General features: G+C 38.3%; 1 protein-coding gene across 3 annotated transcripts in view; it reads left to right on the forward strand.

Annotated features, from left to right (window-relative positions):
• Positions 1 to 23,261, forward strand: part of NELL1 (neural EGFL like 1) — a 286,520-nt gene extending 263,259 nt beyond the window's left edge. The window contains exons 16-20 of one of the 3 annotated variants that reach the window (XM_021528531.4): positions 3,992 to 4,132; positions 12,157 to 12,350; positions 17,238 to 17,414; positions 19,931 to 20,155; positions 21,366 to 23,261. In XM_021528531.4, the coding sequence (XP_021384206.3) occupies positions 3,992 to 4,132; positions 12,157 to 12,350; positions 17,238 to 17,414; positions 19,931 to 20,155; positions 21,366 to 21,416 (788 nt within the window). In that variant the 3' untranslated portion in view covers positions 21,417 to 23,261. The remainder of the gene's footprint in view (positions 1 to 3,991; positions 4,133 to 12,156; positions 12,351 to 17,237; positions 17,415 to 19,930; positions 20,156 to 21,365) is intronic. The other 2 variants (XM_021528532.4, XM_021528533.3) reach the window with 2 other exon arrangements.
• The last annotated feature ends 1,131 nt before the right edge of the window (positions 23,262 to 24,392 follow it).

The following is a 24,392-nucleotide window of genomic DNA, read 5'->3' on the forward strand; positions in this document are numbered from 1 at the left end:
GAAATTTTCCACTTCCCAAGGAAACATGAAATGGGCAGTTTCTCACAAGCACTCTGTTTTAACCTGTCTAGATACTAACACAGACCTGCAGAAAGCCCACACAAAACTGCCCATCCTGCTGCCAGGAGCACCAAGGGCAAGCAACACCTGCAGCATGGCAACACAGCCAAGAGATGCTCACCAGTTATTTCTTCTGGACTGTGTGAAGTGACAGAATTTCTGATCAGGTTTTAATGTGCTCCTTTGAAAAAGATTAGAATTTCTACACTGTTTTCACTCACAGAGCTGTACACTTTCATTTCAGCTTAACATAACTTTAAGAAGAAAGTACATTTAGCACATTTCGGTAAGCATCTGCACACACAAAATAGTGTGTATATCTAACTCAAATTCTATAGAAAAACCCCAAACCAGACTTGGATAGAAAGACTTTTATCCTGAGGCAAATATGCAAATATGGTGCTAGAATCTAAAGATGGAAAAGCAGTGATGAAGAGAAGTAAATTGATTCTCATTCCCTGAACTGGCTCTTATCTATATCAACATTTCTCTGTGCAGAAGAAATTCTCAGAAAAAGTGTTTTGAAAAAACATAGGATGTCCAGTTGGAAATGGTCTATTAACTGAACTAAATCATGTCATGGTGTATGGCACACCATTTTATTATGCTGTTATTTGCTTTTCCCTCTTGCTCTTCTGAGCATCATAAATCTCAATTTCTAAAACATCCACAACATTTTTCTATCCTGCAGGCCTGTGTTTATACACATGCTACAAACAGCACGCAGGATCACAGGAGAAACTTGCAGAGCTCATAGTGGCATTTCCAACCCTTTTAGTGGTTGTGTGCACCATGTCAAGAAACAGCAATGTTAGATTAGCTGAGATGTTGTTAAGGGTTTTCCTTGTTGATACAGCTCTTCATGCACATCACATCCCATGGTGTAAGGGTTTTTCCTGTTAATACAGCTCTTCATGCACATCACATCCCATGGTGTAAGGGTTTTTCCTGTTAATACAGCTCTTCATGCACATCACATCCCATGGTGTAAGGGTTTTTCCTGTTAATACAGCTCTTCATGCATGTCACATCACATGGTGTAAGGGTTTTCCTGTTGATACAGCTCTTCATGCATGTCACATTCCATGGTGTAAGGGTTTTCCTTGTTGATACAGCTCTTCATGCATGTCACATTCCATTGTGTAAGGGTTTTCCTGTTGACACAGCTCTTCATGCACGTCACATCACATGGTGTAAGGGTTTTCCTTGTTGATACAGCTCTTCATGCACATCACATCCCATGATGCTGCTGCTGATGTGCTCCCAAAGGATTCCCAACCTGCTGCAGAAGCAGAGGGAGAATTGGTTCCCCATCCTCCTTCCTGCACCATCCTCCCAGCCTGCATGCAGGAGAAGGCTGGGTGGCGAGCAAGGAGGAATGCTGAGCTGAACCTAAAGAGGAGAGGTAGTGGTGGCAAGCAGAGCTTGAATTGAAGAGGTTTTTACTAGTTGCTTCCACACCAGTGGTGTCTGTCATGGCATATTTTCCCAAAAAGCCTACATAGCTTCTCTTGTCCTTTGCCCACCACTCCCAGCATGTGTAGGACAATGCAGGCGTAGCTCCACTGGTTTAAGGAGATGGAGGAAATAAAGGAAGAGCCTGTAAAACTGAAAGCAAGTCTTTTTTTCCTAGCTCTGCTGGTTGAAGAAATTGGTTAGCATCTCCCTGCACATCAGGGAGCAAAAGCTGTAACAGGTAAAGTCATCTAGTCTTGAAGGAGTTCTGTGTATTATTTTACTTTTTGACATAATGTACAGGCATAACCTAACGGCTCTACTTGAGTAAAGGGCTGCTTAGTTTTGGTACCCTGGCAGGCAGGCTTTCTGAAAAGTAGACTGCTAGTCAGTTAGTGTCCTTCATGAGCCTAAATCATAGACTTGTGAATGGGCTTAAGCTTAGAAATGAACTTTAGGAACTCTCTATTAATTTTGTAAATTAAAAATGTAAAATTGAACAGATTGAACTCCAGTACAGAATTGACACAAGAAAGCAGTCTTTAAACAGGAACATTCTCAAATCCAACACTGGGAAAGAAAGGAAAGTAAGAAGGATTCATTTGCAATTGACCTGCAGTAGCAGTCATTCACTTTCCAAATAGGATTAAACCTGTTTCATCAGCCATGACATGTGAAAAGATCATGGTTATAAATTCCATTTGCTGTAATGAATTGAAAGTGTCTGAGTTTGTAAGCAGCACTCACCATTGATGGACAGCTACATTCGTGCAGTGTTTTAACACTAAAATTAGCTTCCACAAAGTACAAAGTACAGAAAAGGTGACAGCAGTGACAGATCTTGAAGCATTTAAAAATTGACTTTATTGTTAGATGGGAGCTGAATAAAGCTGGAAATAAATAGTATTTATGATCCTGTTATGTAGATAACTTGGTTCACGCTTGAGTGAGGACAAGCACAAATCTTGGAAAAACAGCATTTTTTAGGTTTCTCAGCTATATTTCAACAAGAATAAATATTGTTACTGAAATGAGGAAAAACTGAACTTCTCTATGGTATTGCTTGTAAGATGTAAGAAAATGGGATTGTGTTGAAGGATACTTCGTTCAAATCGATTTCCACGTACATCAACATGACTCCAGTGCAGTCCATGAAACCATATTGGTGTATGTATTTTGGAAATTGAGATAAAAGCTACATCTGTGCTTAGTTAATCACCTTAACTCAGTCTTGCATCAGGATCATGAGACATTTGTCCTTGATGCTTGTGGAGCTAAATGTTGTTTCCAAACCTATTTTCACCGAGCTTTTTTTGGTTTTGTATGCAAAATTTTATGCACATTTTAAGTGTGCCAAGAAAAAAAATTCTTAGTGGGTGAAAGTGGGACTTATTTGGGAAAAATTTCAGTCTTCTTTTAATTGATAAGTTACCCAGCTGAAAACTGTCCAAAATTAAAAAAAAAAAAAAAAAGCTTGAGCTGAATAGAGGAATGAAAATATAATGACTTCTTAAATTACCACAAGGTTAGCATATAATTAATTTGCTAATTTTAATTACAACCCTACGAAATGTGCTGAAAAATGCTCAAAGGGGAGAAGCAGCCAGGTGCCAGCCATGATTAGCCAAGGTTACTGGCAATTATGAAGTCTCTATTCAACGTGATACAGAAATTTGAGAAACCCCTTTCTAAAAGCATCACATTTATTGAAGCCCAGCAGGGTTTTCATCATGCTGTATCTTTCCATGGCTACAGACTTGCTGCCATTTGCCTCACCCTTTTCCAGCTGAATGTTTTATTGTGGCTGAAACGTGGGCTGCTTTTTCTGTTTGTCCCATGCACTTACACTTGCACTGGGTATTTGTTTTGATCACATGAACAAAAGAGATTAAGCAGTGTTTGTGAAATGTTCTGAGCACCTTCAATTCCAGATAGCTGCCAATGTCCCAGCTGAGTGCTGGAAAAACAAATCCTGAAGAAAATGGTTTTTCTTTCCAAGGTGTCCTGGCACAGGCAGTTTGTAAAGCAGGAATATTGCTGAAACTGCCTTTTCTTCAGTGGACAACCTGTTCTGCAATGCTTCAAATGCACAAACAAATGTAATTTCTGAGTTAAAAAAGCAAACAAAACTCCAAACCACAAAAAAACTGAACGAGGAACAAAAAACTCTGCATGCTTGCTTTGCATTTTCAGCAAATCATGGTGTAAAAGAATGTGTTGTCTGTAACAGATTACATGATGTATTATTGTTATTTTTTATTGTTCTTCTGAGTCATGCTTTAAATGTCTGTTGTTTGGAACTGTAATAAACCTTGATCCATCTATTAATGGAAATCTTTCAAAAAACTCCAAACCGATGAGATTAAAAAAAAAAAAAACAAAAACAAAAAACCAAAAACGAAAACAAAAAAAACCTACATTATTGGTGTCAAAGGAAATTAATTTCCTGGCTGGCTTGTGTTTTTCTCTGAGGCAGATATTGATGAGTGTGCAGAGGGGATCATTGAGTGTCACAACCATTCACGCTGTGTTAACCTCCCAGGGTGGTACCACTGTGAGTGCAGAAGCGGTTTCCATGACAATGGAAGCTATTCTCCTGCCGGGGAGTCCTGTCTTGGTAAGCAACGAGCAGCAGAGCCTTTTTTTGTGGTTTTTTTTTTTTGGTTTTTTTTTTTTCCTTGTGCATGGTGTTCCCAAGTGGCCGGGGAGTCCCTGAGCAATGTCTCAGCCAGGATGGGCTGCCTGTCTGTCTGTCTGTCTGTCAGCACCCCAAGCCATTCAGGGTGCTGGTCCCTCCCTGCTGGGGAGCATCATTGCCCACAAAAGAGGAAGAGGTGCTTTTCCAATTCAAGGTTTCAACAGAGGGGTAGAAGAACATATCTGTGCTATGTCTGTGTCACTTTGGTTTGCTTTTTTTAGCATCTGTTTTCCATTTTTCAGTATCTTCATTATTAATTTTTTAGAATTATGCAAATAAGATCAAATTCTCCATGCACCGTATTTGCAGAATAAGGTCCCCAGAGCATGAACAGAGAGGGGTTTTTAATGAGTGCAGAGGAGTTTGTCAGTTGTTTCCATGGGAGGACAAAAGGTGAGGCTCCAAGAGGAGTTAATGCTGGCTCCTGCAGCCTGTGTGCCCTCACTGGCTCTGGGGCTCTGGCTGCAAGGAAACAGCAATAAAACCATGGTGAAGATGGCAATTCTGCCTTATACTTTCCCCATCTTTTCAGTTATTTGCCTTATACATAATTTCTATGTGGTATTTTATCAGGTGAGTTTAAAACTCTTTAGAAGGGATCCAGTTTTAACTTCTGTGAGGTACAGATCAACTTGCTCTTAGTGTTATTATGTCCTTTCTATGGCATTTCAGTTACTTAATCTCAAGTCAGTTATATGAGTTTTCTATAAAAGCTCTTCTCCTTTTATGTTTTCTGTTTGTTATTTTGTTGGGGTTTTTTTTAATGCTGTAAATTTTATTTATCATGTCCATAACACCAAAGTCTGTTTTGTATTATTTAAAATCTATAATTAAAATAAATATTTGTAACAAATATATATAAATTTACTTGTAAAAACCATTCCTATATTTTATGAATTCTGGCTATTAGAAGACCTTGTGATATAAGGTAGGGTCATAATTTAAAAATGCAGAGGAATGATAATGATTTTCAAAGCAATATTTTGTAGATTGTCCAGCTAAGTTAGCTTTTTACGCATTGTCCTAAGCTGATGGGGAACTCAATAAAATCTCAGCAGTGAACTACTTCAGAGGGTGTCTGTGTAAAAAATGGCAAATTTTACAGCATTTCATGATTCCATAGATAAAATAGACGAATGAATTCTCAAAAGTTAAGAGTCCTCCTCTGGTTTATTTGAATGTTGAAAACATGAGTGATGACTGGAGCAATATTGAAATACATTCTTTGTGAGAAGTCAAAGCAGCATGGCATAACCTTCTCTGAACCATCTGCTGCAGGGTACCAGTGAGGAAGAGAAATAAACCAGTTTGCTTCACCAGTATAATGAAATAATAAAAGAATTAAAAATTTGATTGGACGATTCTGCTAACCCATATTTCAAACCATGATGTTTATTTCAAAATGCAACCAAGAATTGGGTAAAGCAACAGAGAGGGAACAGTGCACCTTCTAGCTAGTATATCACATTACAGAGCTTGTTTGCATGGTGGAACATTTAGAGTCAGAACCAGTGTCTTTCACTCTGTTTCAGATAAAAGAGGGTTCATGTGCTTAGCAACAGTATTTTTTCCTGGTGTATTGTATACTGAATTTGTGTACATGAGGTGGGTATGAGCCATAGTCTTTCAGTGTGTTTTGAAACATTTCTTCTTCCTCCCTGAAGGACAAACTTGGAGAACAATAAATAGACTACAAACATAAATAAAATAAGATTTAAAACGCTTTCCTACAAAATAAGAACAATAAATATTACTACTAATAAAGAAGATCACAAGACAGTGGGAGGGAGTGCTCATCTCTGACAGATTGCCCAAAGCCAGTTGCTTTTGTTGAATACATTTCTGTACACATTGGTTAACCCCTTTTCCCTCCGTTTTTATGTAGGTGTTATGGACCTGAGTCATTGCTTGCACTATCTCTGCAGTGCTTGCAAAACATTAAGAAAAACAGCATCTATTTGGGAAGTGTGATACCTCACTGCTTCTAAAAGCTAAATTCTCATTGGCAAAGAGAAAACAGTGAAATTTGTCACCTGGGGAGGGACAATTATGTAAATCACAAGATGTGGCAGGGAAGGCTGTAATATTGCATCAGAGCTTGGATAATAAGGATGTGTGGCTTAGCCAGGCCCCTTCAAGATTGGGAAAATTCTTTTATTGCTCAAAATATCAGCCAAAGACCGCTTTTATCAGGGATGTCAGCTTCATATAGTGATGGTGAGTGGGCTCAAATTAAGAGAATGTAATTTGGTTTCCCACAGTAGTGTTTTTATGAGCCCCTGGTCTTTCACAATGTGTTATTAAGAATACTGCTTCCAGACAAAAGACAATTACTGAATGAAGTTGCTACCAAAGTTTGCCTGGTAATTAAAACCTGGAGGCTACAGCTGCTATGTTGTTTGGTTGGTTTTTTTATTTTTAAATTTTGTAAAAGGAGCTTTGCTGCAATCTGAGATAAAGAAACAATAAAACTTCATAGAGAATGATGAGCTGTCATGTGATACAGTATTTGTGACTATCTGCTGATTAAAAAAAAAAACAAAAAAACAAAGCAACTTATACTTTTCAATCTCCATCTCTAAGTGAGATGCTTCCAGTCTGTAGAGCACTGTTCAGTGGAGTGCAGATTTACTGATTCTATTTTTTTCATCATTATTTGTGTTTCTTGGTCCCTACACTGGGACCTGCACGCACAGAAGGAACAACCACCAAGGCAGCAGTGCCTGTCAGGTTTTGTTTATTTTTTTTTTCTTTAAGAACCACTACAAATTTTGTAGGGAAGCTTTAACATGGATCCTCCTCCCACCAAATCCCCACAGGATTCACCATTTATTTCAGCCTGAAAGGTAGAGCAGCTAGACCTGACTGCAGGATTAGAGTTGCTGGTTTGGGGAAATGAGACCTTGAGAGCTCATGAAAGAAAACTCCACAGGTGTTAGTCCCCCACAAAAGCTGGGTGCAGCAGTGCTTGCAGGTCAAATCTGAATGGATTTTAAATCTGTTCCTGAACCTTTCATGTATTCCACTGCAGTGGTGTCTCTTACCTAGATTAGAAAGTAAAAGCAAAGGAGGTTAGATTTTGTTTATTTTTCCCCCTTTCTGTGTTACACAAAAAGGAAAAGACCCATCCTTGGAAAATCTTCCCATACGCCTGAGAATTAATTCCTGTCTGTGGGTAGGGAAATGCTGTGTAGGCAGAAAGGTTTAATGTGGTACAGAGTATCCAAGACCAACTAGAACCTGCTATTTTACAGCTTTCTTCTGTTCTGCTTATAGAATTTCTTAAAGCTCACAGTTTCAGAGTTGGTGTCAGGGGATGTTATCCTGTAAAATAAAGGTTATCTTACTTTCCATCTAGTAAATTCTAATTTTTGTATTCAGACAGAAACTTGTGTTACATGTCTTCAAGGTAATTGTGTTTAGTCATTTCTATATTTTTAGAAAGCTTTAGTAAATTCTTTCTTCAGAATCTAATTTATTATGCCCTGTTCTTTAATAGACCATTATGTCTATAGAATAAAAGTACTATCATAAAATATTTTCTAGCCAAAAGTGAATCTATTTGGTGATATTTTTTCAAGGACAACTCCAAATAATTTTGATTTAGAAAGAAGGCAAAAAATCATTAAGTGACAAGTTGTCTGTGAAAAAATGATTTGTCAAAACAGTGTTTAGTTAACTTGTACATACAGTGGTTTGGGAGCCCAGCTTACATTTTTCACATTAACAATATACTATAATGGTTTAATGTACCATAGCAGTTAAAATTAGCACATTAGTAGGGTTCTTTCTTCTGCAATAGCTTATCATGATGATGCAGAGCACCACACTGAATGCCTTGCTTGCACACATTTATTAAGGTGCTATGGAATAGTCTTAGAATTAAAACCTGGATAGCCTTGAAAGCTAAAAAATGAAGTAGCTAGGGATTGATTTAAAATTTCAGTGAAACCAAGTTAATGAACTTGTGTTGATATGTACAGTCATGCTTGTCTTCTACCTGATTCAAATGCAGTGGCTGTGGGACCTCTCATAATATCTGAGGCAAATTAGTTCTCATTACAGCCAAAAAGGATGGAAAAGGAAATTGCATCTCAGGGGATTATTTGCTTCCATTTGGATTCTGTTTTCTTGTCTGCCCACATTACTGAGCTATCCATGTACTTTCAGAGTGCACTGGAAATGAGCACCTCGAGTGGTTTTGTTTTCTTTCTTTTTTCATCCACAAAATGTGACTGATTGCTAAAATGCATATGGGCAGGTACTTGTGGCTGTGCATTTGTTTATAGAAGCACTGACAGGAGAGTTTGGAGAGGGAGGATCTTGGTCAGTTGTGTGAGGATCTTGGCAGCAATCCCTTTACTGCTGCTGTGTTCTTGATAGAAAATTGTGTAAATCTTTGCAGTACAAGCAAATTTCTGTTCAATGTGGGTGTTTCCATTATATCCTCACTTCTGCTTGAAAAGGAACTGTCTGGAGAGGGGAAGGAAAGCTCTGCCACTTTTATTTGGGTTAATTAGTAGTTTTTGCCACAGAGAATCTCAGTGTAATGAATAAAATCAAAAAATCATATTATTTCAAGTGTAAAAATCAGAAATTATTTCCATAGGTTGACAGGATGCATGAAAGAATTAATCCCTCCAAACATAATGACAGATATTTTGTTCTTGTCCTTTATATATAGGGAAAGAATAAGGAGTTTTCTTGCTATTTCCAGTGTTCTTCACAGTTGCTTCATCTATAAATTAATATTTTATCTCCTTCCTACTTTGTGTTGGTATAATTGGAAATGAGATTTGCGTGCAGTTTTGCCTTGCCCGTCTTTAAATGTTCCAGTTTTGGGCCTGCATCTGGCAACAGTTGTGGGAAAGCAAATGAAACCTGATGGGCTGTGGAAGATTTCAGCTAAGAAAGGATTTGAATACTACAAAAAATAAGCTAAATACAAAAGTCTTGTCATAGTTTTCACATTCACTAAATTATTGTTTTGGACAACAACTAGACTAACTTTTCAATGCCTAAGTTGACACATTGATTCCAGTTGTTAAAGAGAAATTTCACACTAAATACAAGTACTTTCTGTCATGCTTTGCATGGCCATCTACATGCTGATCTCACTCTGATATGGCTGCTTGATCTTCATTAAAATAAAATACTTTCTGCACCCAACTGAGAGCTAACAATGTGGGAGCATTTGGCTGGGGTCTTCTTCCTTCCCCATGCCCTCAATCTGGTTTAAGGCTGAAGGAGTAACAGGTACAAAAATATGTTATGCTTGTAATTTTTTTCCCTCAAGTTACTAGGAACATTGTTCATTTGTTCTGACTTTAGAAAATGCAATCAACGACAACAAAAAAAACTGCCAAAGGGATATTGTCAAAAAGTGAGTTCTGTGAAAAGTTCCACCCAAAATGAGTGCAGTGTCCAAACCTTTTATATCTGATTAATGACTAAAACTTTTAAATAATAAATGCCATACCAAAAAGTGCATAGCAATTAGGAATTTATGTTCATGCTTTTCTTGATTCTTCATCAAGAATCACCCATTTACCTGTTTGGGCTGCTCTTAATGGGGCCGTCCTTTTTATGTGTGCTGCATGGAGAACAGCAGCAGAGGTACATAAATAGGGGGTTCTTCCCTTCTGCACACACACTAAGAGATGAAGTTAGCTTTGTGTGAACAGGTCTTTACTACTGAGAACATGAATAATGTTGGTTTCTATAATTGCTAACATCTGGCTTTCCATAAATCTGTTAAATTACATGGAAACAGAATTAGATTTCAGTGTCGTAAGTAAAGCAATTAAATGCAACTCTGTAGGCAATATGGCTTTATATTCATCTGTGAAATCCTTTTAGTTTTGATCTGTGAAAGCTACTCTTCTAATCTGCACTGTTATTCTACTGCTTCCTATACAGATTATAGTCAAGGAGCTCTTAATGTGGTAGGGAAGACGATATTGATGGTGCTTGTTGAAACCACTAAAGGCAAAGTGAATACTTCATTTATACTTTTGTTTTCAACAAAAAAATAACAAGTCAAAGTCAATTGAAAGGAAAACGGGATATCTTTGAGAGTATTTTAAGTTTTACAGTAGTTGTTTGGATGTAATTAATTTGATACCAGTTCATTCATTAGTTCTCTTTATGTCAGTCTTCATGCTTTTTACTTCCTGCAGTACTCTGGCACTTGTTAAACTTATTAATGAACTGCAAGTTTTAATTTCTCTTAGTGCTGCATCTTTTTCACCACCGGTAATGAATATTTCAAGTACTCAGTTATGGCTAAGTTGTGCACTAGAGCAGCGATGTTCTTTTTTGGCAATTAAGACTTCCAGGACAGCAAAATGTACCATTTTTAGGCAAGTCTGAGTGATGAGCAAATGAATCATGCTGTCAGGCCACTGGGAACCTTTCTTGCAAAGGACTGGCCCACAGGTGAGCCCAGGAATGAAGGCCAGTGAAGGCAGTGAAATTGCCTCCAGCTTCCCTTGGGATCTGTAAGCACAATGAGGAACAGTCATTTCCTGGCAGCCCAAAGCTGTGACTCGGTTGTGCAGACTGATTTTCACATTTAATCAAACCCAAGGGCATGACCACATTGCCACTTGTTCCTGCAGTCTTTGTGAATTGAAATTAGGAATTGTACTACCCAGACCAGACTGAATTTAGTGATATGATTGTTGTAAAGAGTTTCCTTCAGCAGAATGAGAGAATTCTTAGTCTTTTTAAGATAGGACATTTTGAGGTGATGAATCATGAACCTGTGGCACTTGTCCTAAAAGTAAGGCCACAGGACATCACATCCTACCTAAATTAGACTTTAGGTAACTTTTCTTTGTAAGTCCTTTTGACTTTGTAGACAGAAGTTAGAAGTACTGTGGGGTAATACTGAACAGTTAAAATTTCACCCTAGCAATAAGGTAATTTCAAATTATAAGTATGGTGGTTCTTCCCTGTGATTTCTGAATTTATCTAATGCTATTCTGGAGCTATCATGACAGAAACCATCACACACTTCTAAAGGATTTTATTTTGCACCCTTCCTTCCACTGTTGATTACAGTTTTCATTGTTCATGTTGAAACAAAAGACCCACCAGTTTACTGGTATTTCATCTGGACAATTTGTCAATATATTGTTTAAGAAAAGTCCAAAAATATTGTCTGAAAGAAACACCAATTTTCAACAATGTGCTTTAAAAAATCTAATGGCTTTCATTGCAAGAAAAAGAACACTGCATGAACTCCCTAAAAAAATTCATATTGGATAATTATATTTTACCCCCCAAGAGCAAATTTATTGGGATACTGTAATTCACTTTTCTCTGGTGTATAATGATTTTCTCTTGTCACCTAGTCTTTGTGTCATTGCTAACTCATACTGCATATCTTTAAGACTTTTTTTTTTTGTCTGTAAGGTGCCTCTGAGGTTTTTTTCTTTTCTTTTTTTCTTTCCAAGTCACTTACACCTCCCAGCAATGGGAAAAGGATGCAACTGACTGCTTTTAGTGTGGGGAATGTTGCTTGTGCTAGGAAATTATAAAGAATAATGCACTTCTATTTTGATGTAAAACCCAGAACAGAGAGTGGTCTAGTTAACAGAAAGTCACTCTGCTTGCTAGTTTCCAGTCACTGGGAAATGAGTATGCACCTTTATCTGAAAGTTCAAAGTTTTGTCACTGATATATGGGTCCAGACTCAGCATTTACAATTCAGCCCGATAGAGATGATTTAAGAATTCTTTGTGGAATCAAACTAAATGCTGAAGAATAACCTAAAAACCATCAGTGCTATAAGTCTACCAAGTAAATATGGAAGATATAAAAAGGAATGCACCCTCATCTACCAAGAAGGCAGAATAAGCCATGATTACTTAATTCAGAAATAAAGCTTACCCCATGAAAAACATGCCCAAAGCTTTTATAAATCTGCTGTTTTGCAGATATTGATGAGTGTGCCTTAAAGATCCACACGTGTTGGAACGACTCAGCCTGTGTGAACCTGCCAGGGGGGTTTGACTGCCTGTGTCCATCTGGGCCATCGTGCACTGGAGACTGTCCCCACGAAGGAGGCTTCAAGAGGAACGGGCAGGTGTGGACCCTGCGAGAGGACAGATGCTCCGTTTGCTCCTGCAAGGTGAGATCCTGGGCTCCAGGATCCTTTCATTCCTGTCAGAAAGCCAACATTGCAGTGCTGCTGTGGCTGGCAGCAATATTAGCCTAAGCCCAAGCCAAAAGTAAGCCATGCTGTGGACACTGAAGCTGGTGAAACGAGGATAAAAATCAAACCCCACAATTTTAATAAAGATGTGTAGGGAATGGGTATGTTTATTCACATGTGGGGACTCATTGCTCTTCAAAGGACATGTGTACCTCTGAGAATTCCTGATCCTTTTTTATTACTTTTACTAATTTCTATATGCATAGAATTTCACAATAAGTTAATGCATATTTATTTTGCTGATTTCACATTATACTTACAGCTAGTTACACTTATACTTAGTTTTTGTTAGAAAGTATAGAAAGAACTCTTGGGTTATTCTGCCCTGTCTGTTTTAAGGTCTAAGGAGTTTTTTTTATTTCTTATTTTTTAGTGTGGAAATTTGCATTTTTTTCTCCTTAGCCGGGGTAGTTCTGCTAGGGTTGCAGTCACTAGACTAAACAACATATTTAGCAAGCTCAAAGTGGCACATTTTACCTAAATCTAAATGGATTTCTACCCTGTTAAATTTTTACTCTGTCTCACCGGGGTGGGGAAATTCTTCTGGGAAGGCATTTATTTTCTTGATTTGCGCAACCATGCACTTAACTGAATAATGGCTAGCCTTGCTGAGCATTTACCACGTCACCCTGTGGGCCAGAGCATTTCAGAGTGTGCCTTAAAGAGAGCCTTGCGTTACCCTTTAACACAATGCATAGGTTCCAGCATGCTTACTGGAAATGCTGAAAAGTGATTTTAGTTTCTCTTTCTTGTGAATATGCACCTCTCAGCACTGTGGTCAGCCCGCTTCGGGTTGGCTGTGTTTCCCTTTGTCTGGAATAGACTTGAATTAACTGGGTGAGAAGAAAAGTGGAAGTGTGAGTCAAAGGTCAGAAGACCCAGCAGCAGGCACTTCATTTCCTGAAAGTGAAGAAGGGTGAAGGCCAGCTGTTTCTTTGGCTGTGCTGGCAGGTCTCCCTGCACAGTGCAGCTCTCTCTGCTTGTTCGGATAAGCCAGGTCTGGTACCAGTGGAGCTACCTTAAAGAGCTAACATTTAGATCAGGGTGGAAGTTTTTTGTTGTTGGTGTGGGGTTTTTTTTTTTCCCCTGGACATTACCCTTTTTTAACATTTTTTCTTCATATGGTAACCAAGTTAGAAGAATATTTGGCTCTGCTTTCTTGATTTTCGCTAGTTAACAGAGGAATGCTCTCTTTGAAATCAGAAGAATTTTAGAAACACTCTAATCTGAGAATTGGTTGGTGTTTTATGTTCACTTTGACTTGATTTGTTCATAGTATGGGTAAAAGCTGTTCAAAGGCACAGTGGAGCCCATACATGAGTTCAGGTAAAATTAGTTTTTGGCCTCTGTGAGAAGCTGAAGATGGAGTGGAAATTGGCCCATCAGTCTCTATACCTCAATGCTTGGGAGCTGGAGAAGCAGAGGGGAGCAAAGGGAAGGAGGTGTTTTGCCTCAACTTTCTGTTTTGCAGTGGTGTAGCAGAAGGGAAGATTAAGATTTCAGAGTGAATACAATCTAAAAAGTACACTGCTGGTTTGGGCTCAGTAGGGAATGTGTTCTTGTGAGTTGCTATATTTTTTATTTCAAGTAGCCTCAAGCTCCCTAAAACTCCTCCTTTCAGAAACTGAAGTGTACAACTTTGCTCAATATATATCAAGATTTTATGGTAATCTTGGGGAGCTGGCAAGCTTATGAAAGGATTTCCAGTTGGTAGACTAAGCAGTTTAATATATGTGAAGACATCTGATCTGCCTTTGCAGAATTATAACTATTAGTATTCACGTTTTAGGTTGCTTGCAATTTGTGTTATTTTCCATTCCTCATTGCATGTAAATCTTATATTGAATGTTCTTACTAGTATATGAAAATACAGAAATTATTAACTAGTGCATAGTTTAAACTGAGCCTGACACTGTTGTTATGACTCTTACTATGTGTCTTCCTCAATTCATTTTTTCCCTCTGTGAATTAACATTTGCATTTAATTTCATTCCAGTAGCTGCCTGTTTCAAGAGCAAATTCTTATCTGCAGATTAAGGACAGGAAGAGCTCCTTATATATCACATCACAGACAAAGTCTTCACTCAGTGTTTAATGAAATACATTTTTATACATCCTGATGGCTTTCATTACACCAGACTATTCAAACCTCTTCCTTTCATGCAGTTGCATGGAAAATTGCCCTTGCTTGATCTTTTGCAGCCTGCTCAGTTTGAAGTGAGGAAAAGAGCAGAATGTAACTGAGCCATTCTTTATACTACTTACTCACACTTTGCAGTGATCCATCTTACTTGTTTTATCCAGGAGGCAAATCAGCATTTCAGTTTTGAAATAAAACTGGCTTTTGTTTTGCTACAGTTACTCTGGCAAAGGACAGGTGGATATATAAACACATAGTTACCATCTTTAAAATATTTTAACTTACAATCTGGTACAAAGGAAATTAAATACATTAACCTTACTTAATGAACTGCAAAGCTATTTGTGAAGAATACTATGGAATAAAAGAAATTATATTGCTTCATTTATATAATGAAGCAAAGTGTCATTATTGAAGCACAGGCTATTTCAGTGTTTCGCTGGACCCAGTGTCTTCAAACCATTCTTGTTCATCTAAAAGTACATAAAGTTTACAAAATCATAAATTCTCAGAACTGTAAATTAATATTGTTCCTTTAGAACAGTTGACATGTCTTGTATAGGCATCAGCTGTTCTCTTCTGTGTCAGTTTTCCCTTTGATAAGAACAATTTTATGAGCATACATCTGATGTTTTTGAAGAATGTAGAACTGATTCAGTAAGGTGGGAAGGAAGAGGTAGTAATAAGATGCTGTATGTTATTCCTCACCTAAAGAAAATAAGGTTTTCTATATATATTTCTCAATTTTCTATGTATTTCTCAGGGCTACTGCAAAGGTGCACATGAGACAGTGTAGCTTATGAGGCTTTGTGCCCCTGCAGTATAGGGATAAAAATGTTTTTGAAATGTACAGAGCTAATGAGGCTGTGCACAAAACACAGGTGCTTAGAGACTAAAAATAGTAGCAGCATATTATGATTACCAAATGTTCTCTGGCAAAATCATCAGGGTTTTTCAATGTTCTGAAATATGGAGAGTAAAGGCAACGTAGAACATGCTCAGGGAAACACAGAATTATCAGCAGTGTCACCAGCCAAAAGAGGAATTTTGAAAACTGATCTTGAAAGCTTATTTAAGCAGATGTGCTGTAGTTAGTAATTATTAATCAGCAGAGAAGAGGAGAGAGACTGCCTGGATTCCTGTCACAGCCCTACATGCCTGGTGCAGGTCATTCTGACAGAGCTGCTGGGCTAAGTTGGCTTTTGATGTGCAACTGGACCTGGCCAAACACATGGCTGAGGAAATGGGCTACTGCCATTCTTCCTTGTGATTTACTCAGGCTGCTGAGTAAGGAGATAAATATTGTTTATCCCTCCTCCCACAGCTAAAGTGGCAATCTAGCCACTAGTACAGAATGCTTATCTTAGTTTGATACAATGCTGAACAAAGCTTGTAGAGTAATATATGCCCTGCAGTTGCATATATAAAATCTGTTCAGACCCTTGTTAACCTAGCATGTTTTCTACTTTCTCATAATTTTGTGTTGTCTTCAGCTTTGCTTGTTAGGCATAAGAAATAATGACAATTATTTTTACAATAGCAAGGAATATTCTAATCCGTTCAAAACTATGATGAAATGCAGCAGTGATGCTGAACTGGCATGGCATTGTGATTCCCTGATTTTGTACATGTTGCATTGTGGACAAGACTGGCTTTGATTTAAAACAGGAAGCAAACCCTGGTTCCTCTACAGCAGATCAAAAGCAGTCAGCCCTCATGGTACAACGTGAGCAACCTGGTCTAGTGGAAGGTGTCTCTGCCCATGGCAGGGGAGGTTTAGTGTTGCTTCCAACTCAAACCATTCTGTGATCCTTTCCTGTGCTTATGGCTGTTTTGTCTGCCTGTGCAAAAGACATCCTGGGCTGCACTCACTCTTATTAGAAGTAAGTTTTTTTTCAAGGATCAGAGGAAGTAAATTCCATTGCATTGAAAGGTGTTCGTGTATTTGGTGGCAATAAAATTTTCTGCCTTGCATCAGATAATAGAAAAAAGTTCCCATGAGGATAGGAAAAGCTGCAATGAAATGAATGGAGTTGCTTTAGGAATTGTATAGTCGTGAGTCAAAGCAGAATATAGCTTTATCCAGGCCCTTTGTAATACATGCACTGAATTATAATGAATGATAAGTTCTTTTATCTTTAAGCTAGTGTAATGTAGGTACAGATGTTGGACAGATACAGAGGTCAGAATAAAGAGCAATTAAGTGCTACTGTGATTGTGCTATATTTTGCCCTGATTAAGTTAAAGGGATCACCTTTATTCAACTTATTTTCCTCACAGTGGTACATTCAGTCAAAATAGTGCTAAATAAATATTATATGTATTAGAGTGGCAACTGCTTGAAGAGTTTTTGATGTAACCAATGAGATGCGAAATTGCTTCACTGTATTTCACTGAGATGCTGACTGCTTTTAAATTCAGTTGGCTGGAGACAGGAAAACAGTGTTGTCAAATTCAGACAGAATTGGATCCACAGAAGTGGGATAGTTCTGGTATTTGTTGTATTATGACAAGTAAGATCCACCCCTTATTGGCACGGAATACAGTAAAAATTCATACTTCCTGATAAGCCAAAGACGTGCCCTTTGCTGCGCGCCCCCGTGCCCTTAGCTGGGTTCTGTCGGGCAGTTTGTGGTTGATGCCAGGGCAATGTGTGCCCGCAGGACGGGAGGATTTTCTGCCGGAGGACAGCCTGTGACTGCAGGAGCCCCAGCGCCGACCTCTTCTGCTGCCCCGAGTGCGACACCCGCGTCACCAGCCAGTGCCTGGACCAGACGGGGCACAGGCTCTACCGCAGCGGGGACAACTGGACCTACAGCTGCCAGCACTGCCGCTGCCTGGTATGAGAAAGCACTTTGCATAGCAGTAACAGCAATCAGGATTATGGCTTTTAGCAAAACGGACCCGCAGGCAGGCTCAGGGCTCTTTCTTCACCCGCTGTCAGAACTCAGAATGTCCCTCAGACATTTTTGGATGTTCTGGGCCCAGGTCAGAAGCATTTGAGACCCTGGCAGGCAGCTGGAAACAGCTGTGATTTTGGGTTTGAGCCATGGAATGTTTTACCAACCTTGCAGGAAGAACAAGAAGTCATAAAAATTTAGATGTTATAGTAGAAGTAGTCACAAAGTAGAGGGAAGAATTTTTGAGTATTGTACAGGGGGGTTTTAAGTCCTGTACAGGGGGGTTTTAGGTCTTGTGCATGGGGGTCAGAAGTTTTAAGATGGAAGGATTTGGGCCTGCCCTGTCCTCCCTCTTTCTCCTTCCTTACCTCCATGTTCTTGGTGATGTTGGCACTCACAGATTGGTTTAGAGCAGAAAGGCACCATTTAATATAGATAATAGGCATTGGGGAAAAACTGTGAACACGTAACACGTAATGTACCATATAAAAGATAGAAAAGCACCATTTAATATAGGTAATAGGCATTGGGGAAAACTGTAACCATGTAACACATAATGTACCATATAAAAGATAGAAAAGCACCATTTAATATAGGTAATAGGCATTGGGGAAAAACTGTAACCATGTAACACGTAATGTACCATATAAAAGACAGCAGCAGCCCTGGGTGGGAGAGAAGAAGCAGTCGGGAGTCAGAGAGGATGTCAGAGTGTGTGTGTGCCTCTGCCTGAGCTGTGAGCAAACCACAGCAGCCCCAGAAGAAAATCTTTTAGATAACTTGCAATAAACTGCCTTGAGACCAGACAACAGAGACTGCTGAGCCTTTCTTTGGAAGCACGGGTTGGAGGAGAGACTTTTCCACCACACGGAGCCACCCCTGACCGAGGGTGAGCTCCAGCAACCTGCTTTTCAGGCAGGGGGTGATGATAAAGCACTGAGAGAGCCCCAGAGAACTGAAAGCTCCACCATCAGTTTTCATCTGACTGCTGAATAAGCAGGGCTAATGAGAAAAATTGAAAGCTTGACAAAAGCTTGGAAACCTTGATACTACATAAATTTTAGCATTAGTCTACTTTTGAGAACTTTTATAAGGTTGTCTGATATTTAATGACTTTTTCAAACCTTTTACGCATCTGATGGAGTTGGTGTGAGAAGTTTCAGTTTTTAATGATATCTGGCAGGCCTGTCTTGTCAAAAGGAATTATTTATTTATTTATTTATTTATTTATTTATTTATTTATTTATTTGAATTCTGCAAATCTGGAAACATGGAGTGCCAGTGCCACTGTATAAATTAGAAAAAAAAAGAAGTCTGAAATTACTAGAAAAACATACAGAATAACAATCACTTATTTTCTCATTAGACACTATAGATTATTCTATGAAAGCTTTAGATTTTCCATAGATATGCTAATTAGTGCATCGATTAAATTAATTAAAATTATCAGTTTTCCATTTATAGCTGTCTGTATAATACAGTCTTTATATATATATTACTAATCAAGAGGTGTCTGAGAATCAGGAAGGAAATTACATTCAAAGCTAACTTACTGTCATGAGGTAATTATCCATAATGCACGGAGTAAGTATTGAGGTTGTGGCTTGCAGTTTCTTGCCTAATTTTATGATTGGGATAACATCCAAAGCTGTAAGACAGTGATGCCCTAAATCAGTGTTGTATGTAAGGTTCTGTGCAGTGTGTGATGTTCTCAGCACCTGAACTGTTTACAGAGCAGTACAGAGAAGCTATTGAAGACCTTTCCAAGTTAAATTTAGACACACAGAGAAATACTGTGCAGAAGTGACCTGATGTTTTTGTCTTCTCTATGTCTCTATCTACTAAACTGTTCAAAGTATTTTTAAAATAAAAATAATAAGAAAATTAAAAATAAATAAATGATGTAATGAAATTAGTCAGTGGAACACAAATGGTATTGCTCTAATGATTCCTTTAGGAGCTGACAATAAAATTGATATTGGCAGTTGCTGCTTAGATCGATATTCAGTGCTTCTCCATTTTACTAACCTATATCTATCTGCAGTGTTAATTTTCTGTTTAAACACTTGCTGTGATCCTGCAGAGATGTTTATGTGACCAGGAGTAGAAAGATTGCACGAGTCTGCAAGGCAATCACAACAAAAATTATACTTTGTAGAAAATATTAGTACCCAGTATTTAACCCTGCCTTCAAAAACCCAAAAGAAGTCAAGTTCTCCTGCTACAATGATGAGTGTTGTTGTTTAGTCAGGAATCAACCAAATGTTAATCTGCTACGTTTAGAAAACTTCAGCTCAGTATTCAAACATGTTTTTGTGAGATCAACCAAACTGAGGTCTGAACCTTTCTGTTTACTGCAATTTTGGCAAAACAATGCTTTCTCATTCAATAGGGTAAAAAGTTTCTTGTTGGCTCATAAATGGCAAGTACAGTGACACTTGCTTCAATATTTATAGGAAGGAGAGGTGGATTGTTGGCCTCTTCAGTGCCCAACCCTGACCTGCGAGTACACAGCCATCTCAGAAGGAGAGTGCTGCCCTCACTGTGTCAGTGACCCCTGCCTGGCTGACAACATCACCTATGACATCAGGAAAACCTGTCCAGATGGCTTTGGAATCACAAGGCTTAGTGGTGCTGTATGGACAATGGTGGGATCTCCTTGTACAACCTGCAAATGCAAGGTACGATGAGCCAGGTGGAGTGGTCATGGAATGTACCTGATAAAATTGGGGTCCTTTTCTTGCCCTGAAGGCTCACATTAAGATCTTGGGGAAGTAAGTGAGACCTGAGAACCAACAGAAAAGCCATGTGTTTTCTGTCTGGCAGAGTATAAACAAAAAAAGTTCTCCTTGTTGAAACTGTTGAGCACAGATACGTTACTATCCTAGCACAACTTTCGGACATTCCCTTGAAGTGCCCTTCAGGCATTCTCAGTATGAGTCAAGAGTAACATTTCAACAATTACCTAGTGTGGAAGTTCATGAAAATGTGTATTACAGAGCTGGTAAGCTGAACTGAAAACACTACCATAAAAGTTTCATCAGCAAGTACACAAGTTAAAAGGCTTTGCAGCTCTGAGATAAAGGAACTCCCACAGTAGTGATGGGAAGGGAATGTCACAGTTTCTGTTCCCTGATCTCATCAAGATGTATTTAATCCAATGGCTCTCATGCAAGAGTGCAGTCTATTTCCCTTGCTTTGTGCAGTGATGACCCCACTGTGCTAATATCAGAATTATGAAAATGTTGTTTTGGGTTATATAAAATGTTCTTCTGTTCACTCTAGGAGAGAATGCTATTGCCTCAGGGCTTTAAATTATTTCTGCCATTCTTTTGAGATTTTTTTTCTGTAGATTTGTGATGGATTAAAAAAAAAGTAAAAAAAAAGCCCATTTGGGCTTTTAGTAGTTGCTTTACTTTTTTATTACGTAAGATAGCTTTATAAATGACTGTATTTTAGAAAAATATATTTAACAATGGATTAAATTCCAAAGCTGTATGGTGTTTGTGTTGCCCTCATCCCCTCCATATCTGCCTTGAACCAAGAACCTGACCTCTCTTCTAATTTCAGACAAGCAGAAAGCTTCCCTGTGTGGATCACATCAAAATTCTCTCCATTAACTTCTTGCATGAGAGAAAAATCCAGTCATCTCTTTGCCATTGCTGTGCTGTATGGGGACCATACAGGTTTCAAGCTCCTGTGTTAGTCCAGGCCAATTCAGTGCTTTTGGCAAAATTGGCCTCTCAAAGAGCCACCGTTGGGAGCAATGCCCACACCCTGGGTGCTAGGGGCAGGTGTTTTTAGGTGGTAGATTTGTCAGGGATGCTCCTCTGTCTGCATGCCACCAGCCCTTTGCTCCCTGTGACCTGTTCTGCTTGTTTGTCCGTGCAGAACGGGAATGTCTGCTGCTCGGTGGATTTAGAGTGTCTCAACAATAACTGACCTGGGCAGACTGGACTGTGCCAAGGGAGGAAAGCTGCTGGAGTTAACACCTGAAGGAAGCCATGTGCAGTGGATTTTATACAAGAGACAATGACCAAAGTCTCCGAAGGAGGAAGATGTTTGGGAGTTGCCTTTGGGAGCTGTCACTATGCTCATCCTCGCTAGCCTTGTCTGGGTGACTTCCAGTACAGCACATAGGAAAAAATGGTTGCTACAAGTTTTCAGTGTTGTAAATTACACACCTTTCCTGTCAAGAAATTTGCAAATATGTTTCAATTATTTCATGGGTAAACTAATGCTGTATTTTTTGTTTTAATTTGTGTATTGACAACATGGATAGAATTCAGCTCTTATTTTGAATCTAGATTTTACAAATAAGACAGCCTGTTGTGATTTTTGTCCCATGATATCACATACTTGGTTCCAAGGTCCCTGTTAGATGTATTTATGAAAATATGTATGTATGTACAGTCAGATTGCATAATACTTATATTTCACAGCTGTCCAACATTTTAAAGCATTCAAAGGTATGGACAGAATGAAAGTAATCAAAATAAGTCTGTCTCAAACTATAAAATTAAATGCCATGAACTGAATGAAATGGCAGAATAAGCACTTTCTTCTTCAAACATGCAGAGCAGCAACAAGACTTCTATAGTGAGAAATGGAACTAAAACCCCGTCCCACTGCCAATTCAACACATATTCAAGAAGGAATCATCAGTCATTATCAGCATTGTGTTGAGTATAATTCCTCTGGATTATACAGTGCTAAAACAGTCAGAGACCCTTAAGATTATATAGTTTGGGTAGGTTAGAATTTGCTTGCATTTGTAACATCATTGATGAGTTCAGAATTTTTCCTCTTTTGTGTTTACAGTAATAATGATGTATGTCATCCTCCTGCTGCCATAGTGACAAAGTGCAGGGGTGCCTGTTCCAGCAACAGGAGATCTTAATGCTTGGTGACTTCTACTACCAACACCTCAGAAACAGATTTTATCTTTTCATATTTTATGACATTCAAGAATACTTAAATTTTCTGTGTTGTTGAGGACCTAAGTTTAGACAGGAATTTAAATCAAGACTCTTAGCCCTATATGGAGGTTGGAGCTTAGATTCTCTTCAGCTGATGTCTGATTTTTTCAAGAGGCTAGAAAGTTTGTGGCATTAGAACAAGAATATATTTCTGTGGCAATGCATCTACAGCTTAAATGTCACATTTTTAATGTGCTGTTGTGTTTTGTTTTGCACATTTGTCTAGTGTTTTTTTTTTTTTCTTTTTGTTTATTTAACTAAACACACTGAATATATGGAAAAGATTGCAGAAATAACTATAGTGGCTACTGTTTGGAAAGTCTACATTTGTGTTTTTCATAGTTTCATGAAGAAAATGTGAAACTGATAAATAAGAAAGAAGTGTGACTATACAGTGAAAATATTAGTTGTTAAATGAAGTACTATTACGTTTTTAGGGGGACAGTGGCACAGAATATAAAATTACTTTCAGTCATTCAGATAACTTTATTCCAATTTTTAACAAGGTTTTGTTTTAGTTAACAGCTTTGTGTGGTAAAGTTAAATTTACTTTCTTAAAAGGCCCCATCACTTTCAGCTAATAATGTATTGATTCTATTTGCATTGCCCTGATGATTGTATAATAAGGGAAAGAGTTGTGTTTTATATGATACTCAAAGGATGTTTGTAAATCATAATGTCAGCTCATTTTGTATATCACATTGTAAAACCCAATGGTAATTCAGTTGAATAAGATACCCAGTGGGCTGAGATATGAAGGGGAATGATTAAAAATTTGTGGGCATCTAAATAAACTCCTATATACAGATTGCTTTCCTTTAGTTTTATTTGCAGGATTCTAAAACATTGATCAATGTCCACTCCAGCTTGAGCTCATGATGTTGCAAAACAGGAGAAAAAGTGTTTGCCCAGAGGTGTAGCATCAGAGTGGTAAGAAATATGTCATTTATACTCAGGCAGAATCATATATTCCAGTCTGTCCTATTGAATTTCTGAAGCTCTGTAAATGGATTAAAGACAGTGCAGTCTCTGAAAATCATTCTTTTCCTTTTACCTTGTAGCAGTGAAGCCCGTTCCCAGGATGCTTCTGGAAGCCCCAGATCTTGTTAGGATCATATTTAACAGGACCACAGGAGTTCAGACTTTTCCACTGCAGACCAATTTTCTTCCAGAGCTCAAATGTAAATTAATTCAGTAAAACCCTTTCAGACCATTTTATACAGCATCACATGTGATTATCTCCAGAGTAATGCAGCTTGAATTGTTTAAACAAAGTCAAAATATTGACATAGACCTGTTTATGTTGCATTTTAAGCAGTTGCCCTGACTGAGATGAACTTTTCCTCATGAAGTAACTTGATCACTAATCACATCACATGTACCTTCAGAGTGCTCAGAAGCCCCACCCCAGCTCAAAGAGCACATTATGGAGGAAAAACTTAATTCCCTGTGTCCTATGTGACCAAGGTAAGTAAGAACTTTCAAAACTTCTTTCTTGATGAAATTCCCTGCTCCCTGTAAAGATATGGGCACTAAAATTAAGATGCTGAAAAACACCAATGTTTACAATAATAATTTGAGAAAATTCTCCTCTTTCTTTGTGAGATGGATACTGTGTCCGCCCAGGAGAATGTATATATTTTATATATGTAGTGTAGATTTGTAGTGTAGTATTAATTTGAGAAGGACTACTACTAACTTCTGTGAAAGGAAACTTGCTGCTAGTTAAGGGACTTGGTCAAAGCTCTGGCTATAGACTATTGGAATTTTGTAGCTGTTTCTGTTAATTTATCCTGTGAAAGAATATTTCCACTGTAACCCTTCTGATGGCAAAAAAAACCCAAAAAACCTCAATGAGTGAGAAAGAGAAAAAGAAAATTCCAGCTCTGATAAAATGTCTTTGTCCTCCCTGTTGTGGTAGAAACCTCAGCCTAGGTTC

The sequence above is a fragment of the Lonchura striata genome, chromosome 5 (assembly GCF_050655825.1).
Source record: "Lonchura striata isolate lonStrDom1 chromosome 5, ASM5065582v1, whole genome shotgun sequence".
NCBI classification, from domain to species: Eukaryota; Metazoa; Chordata; class Aves; order Passeriformes; family Estrildidae; genus Lonchura; species Lonchura striata.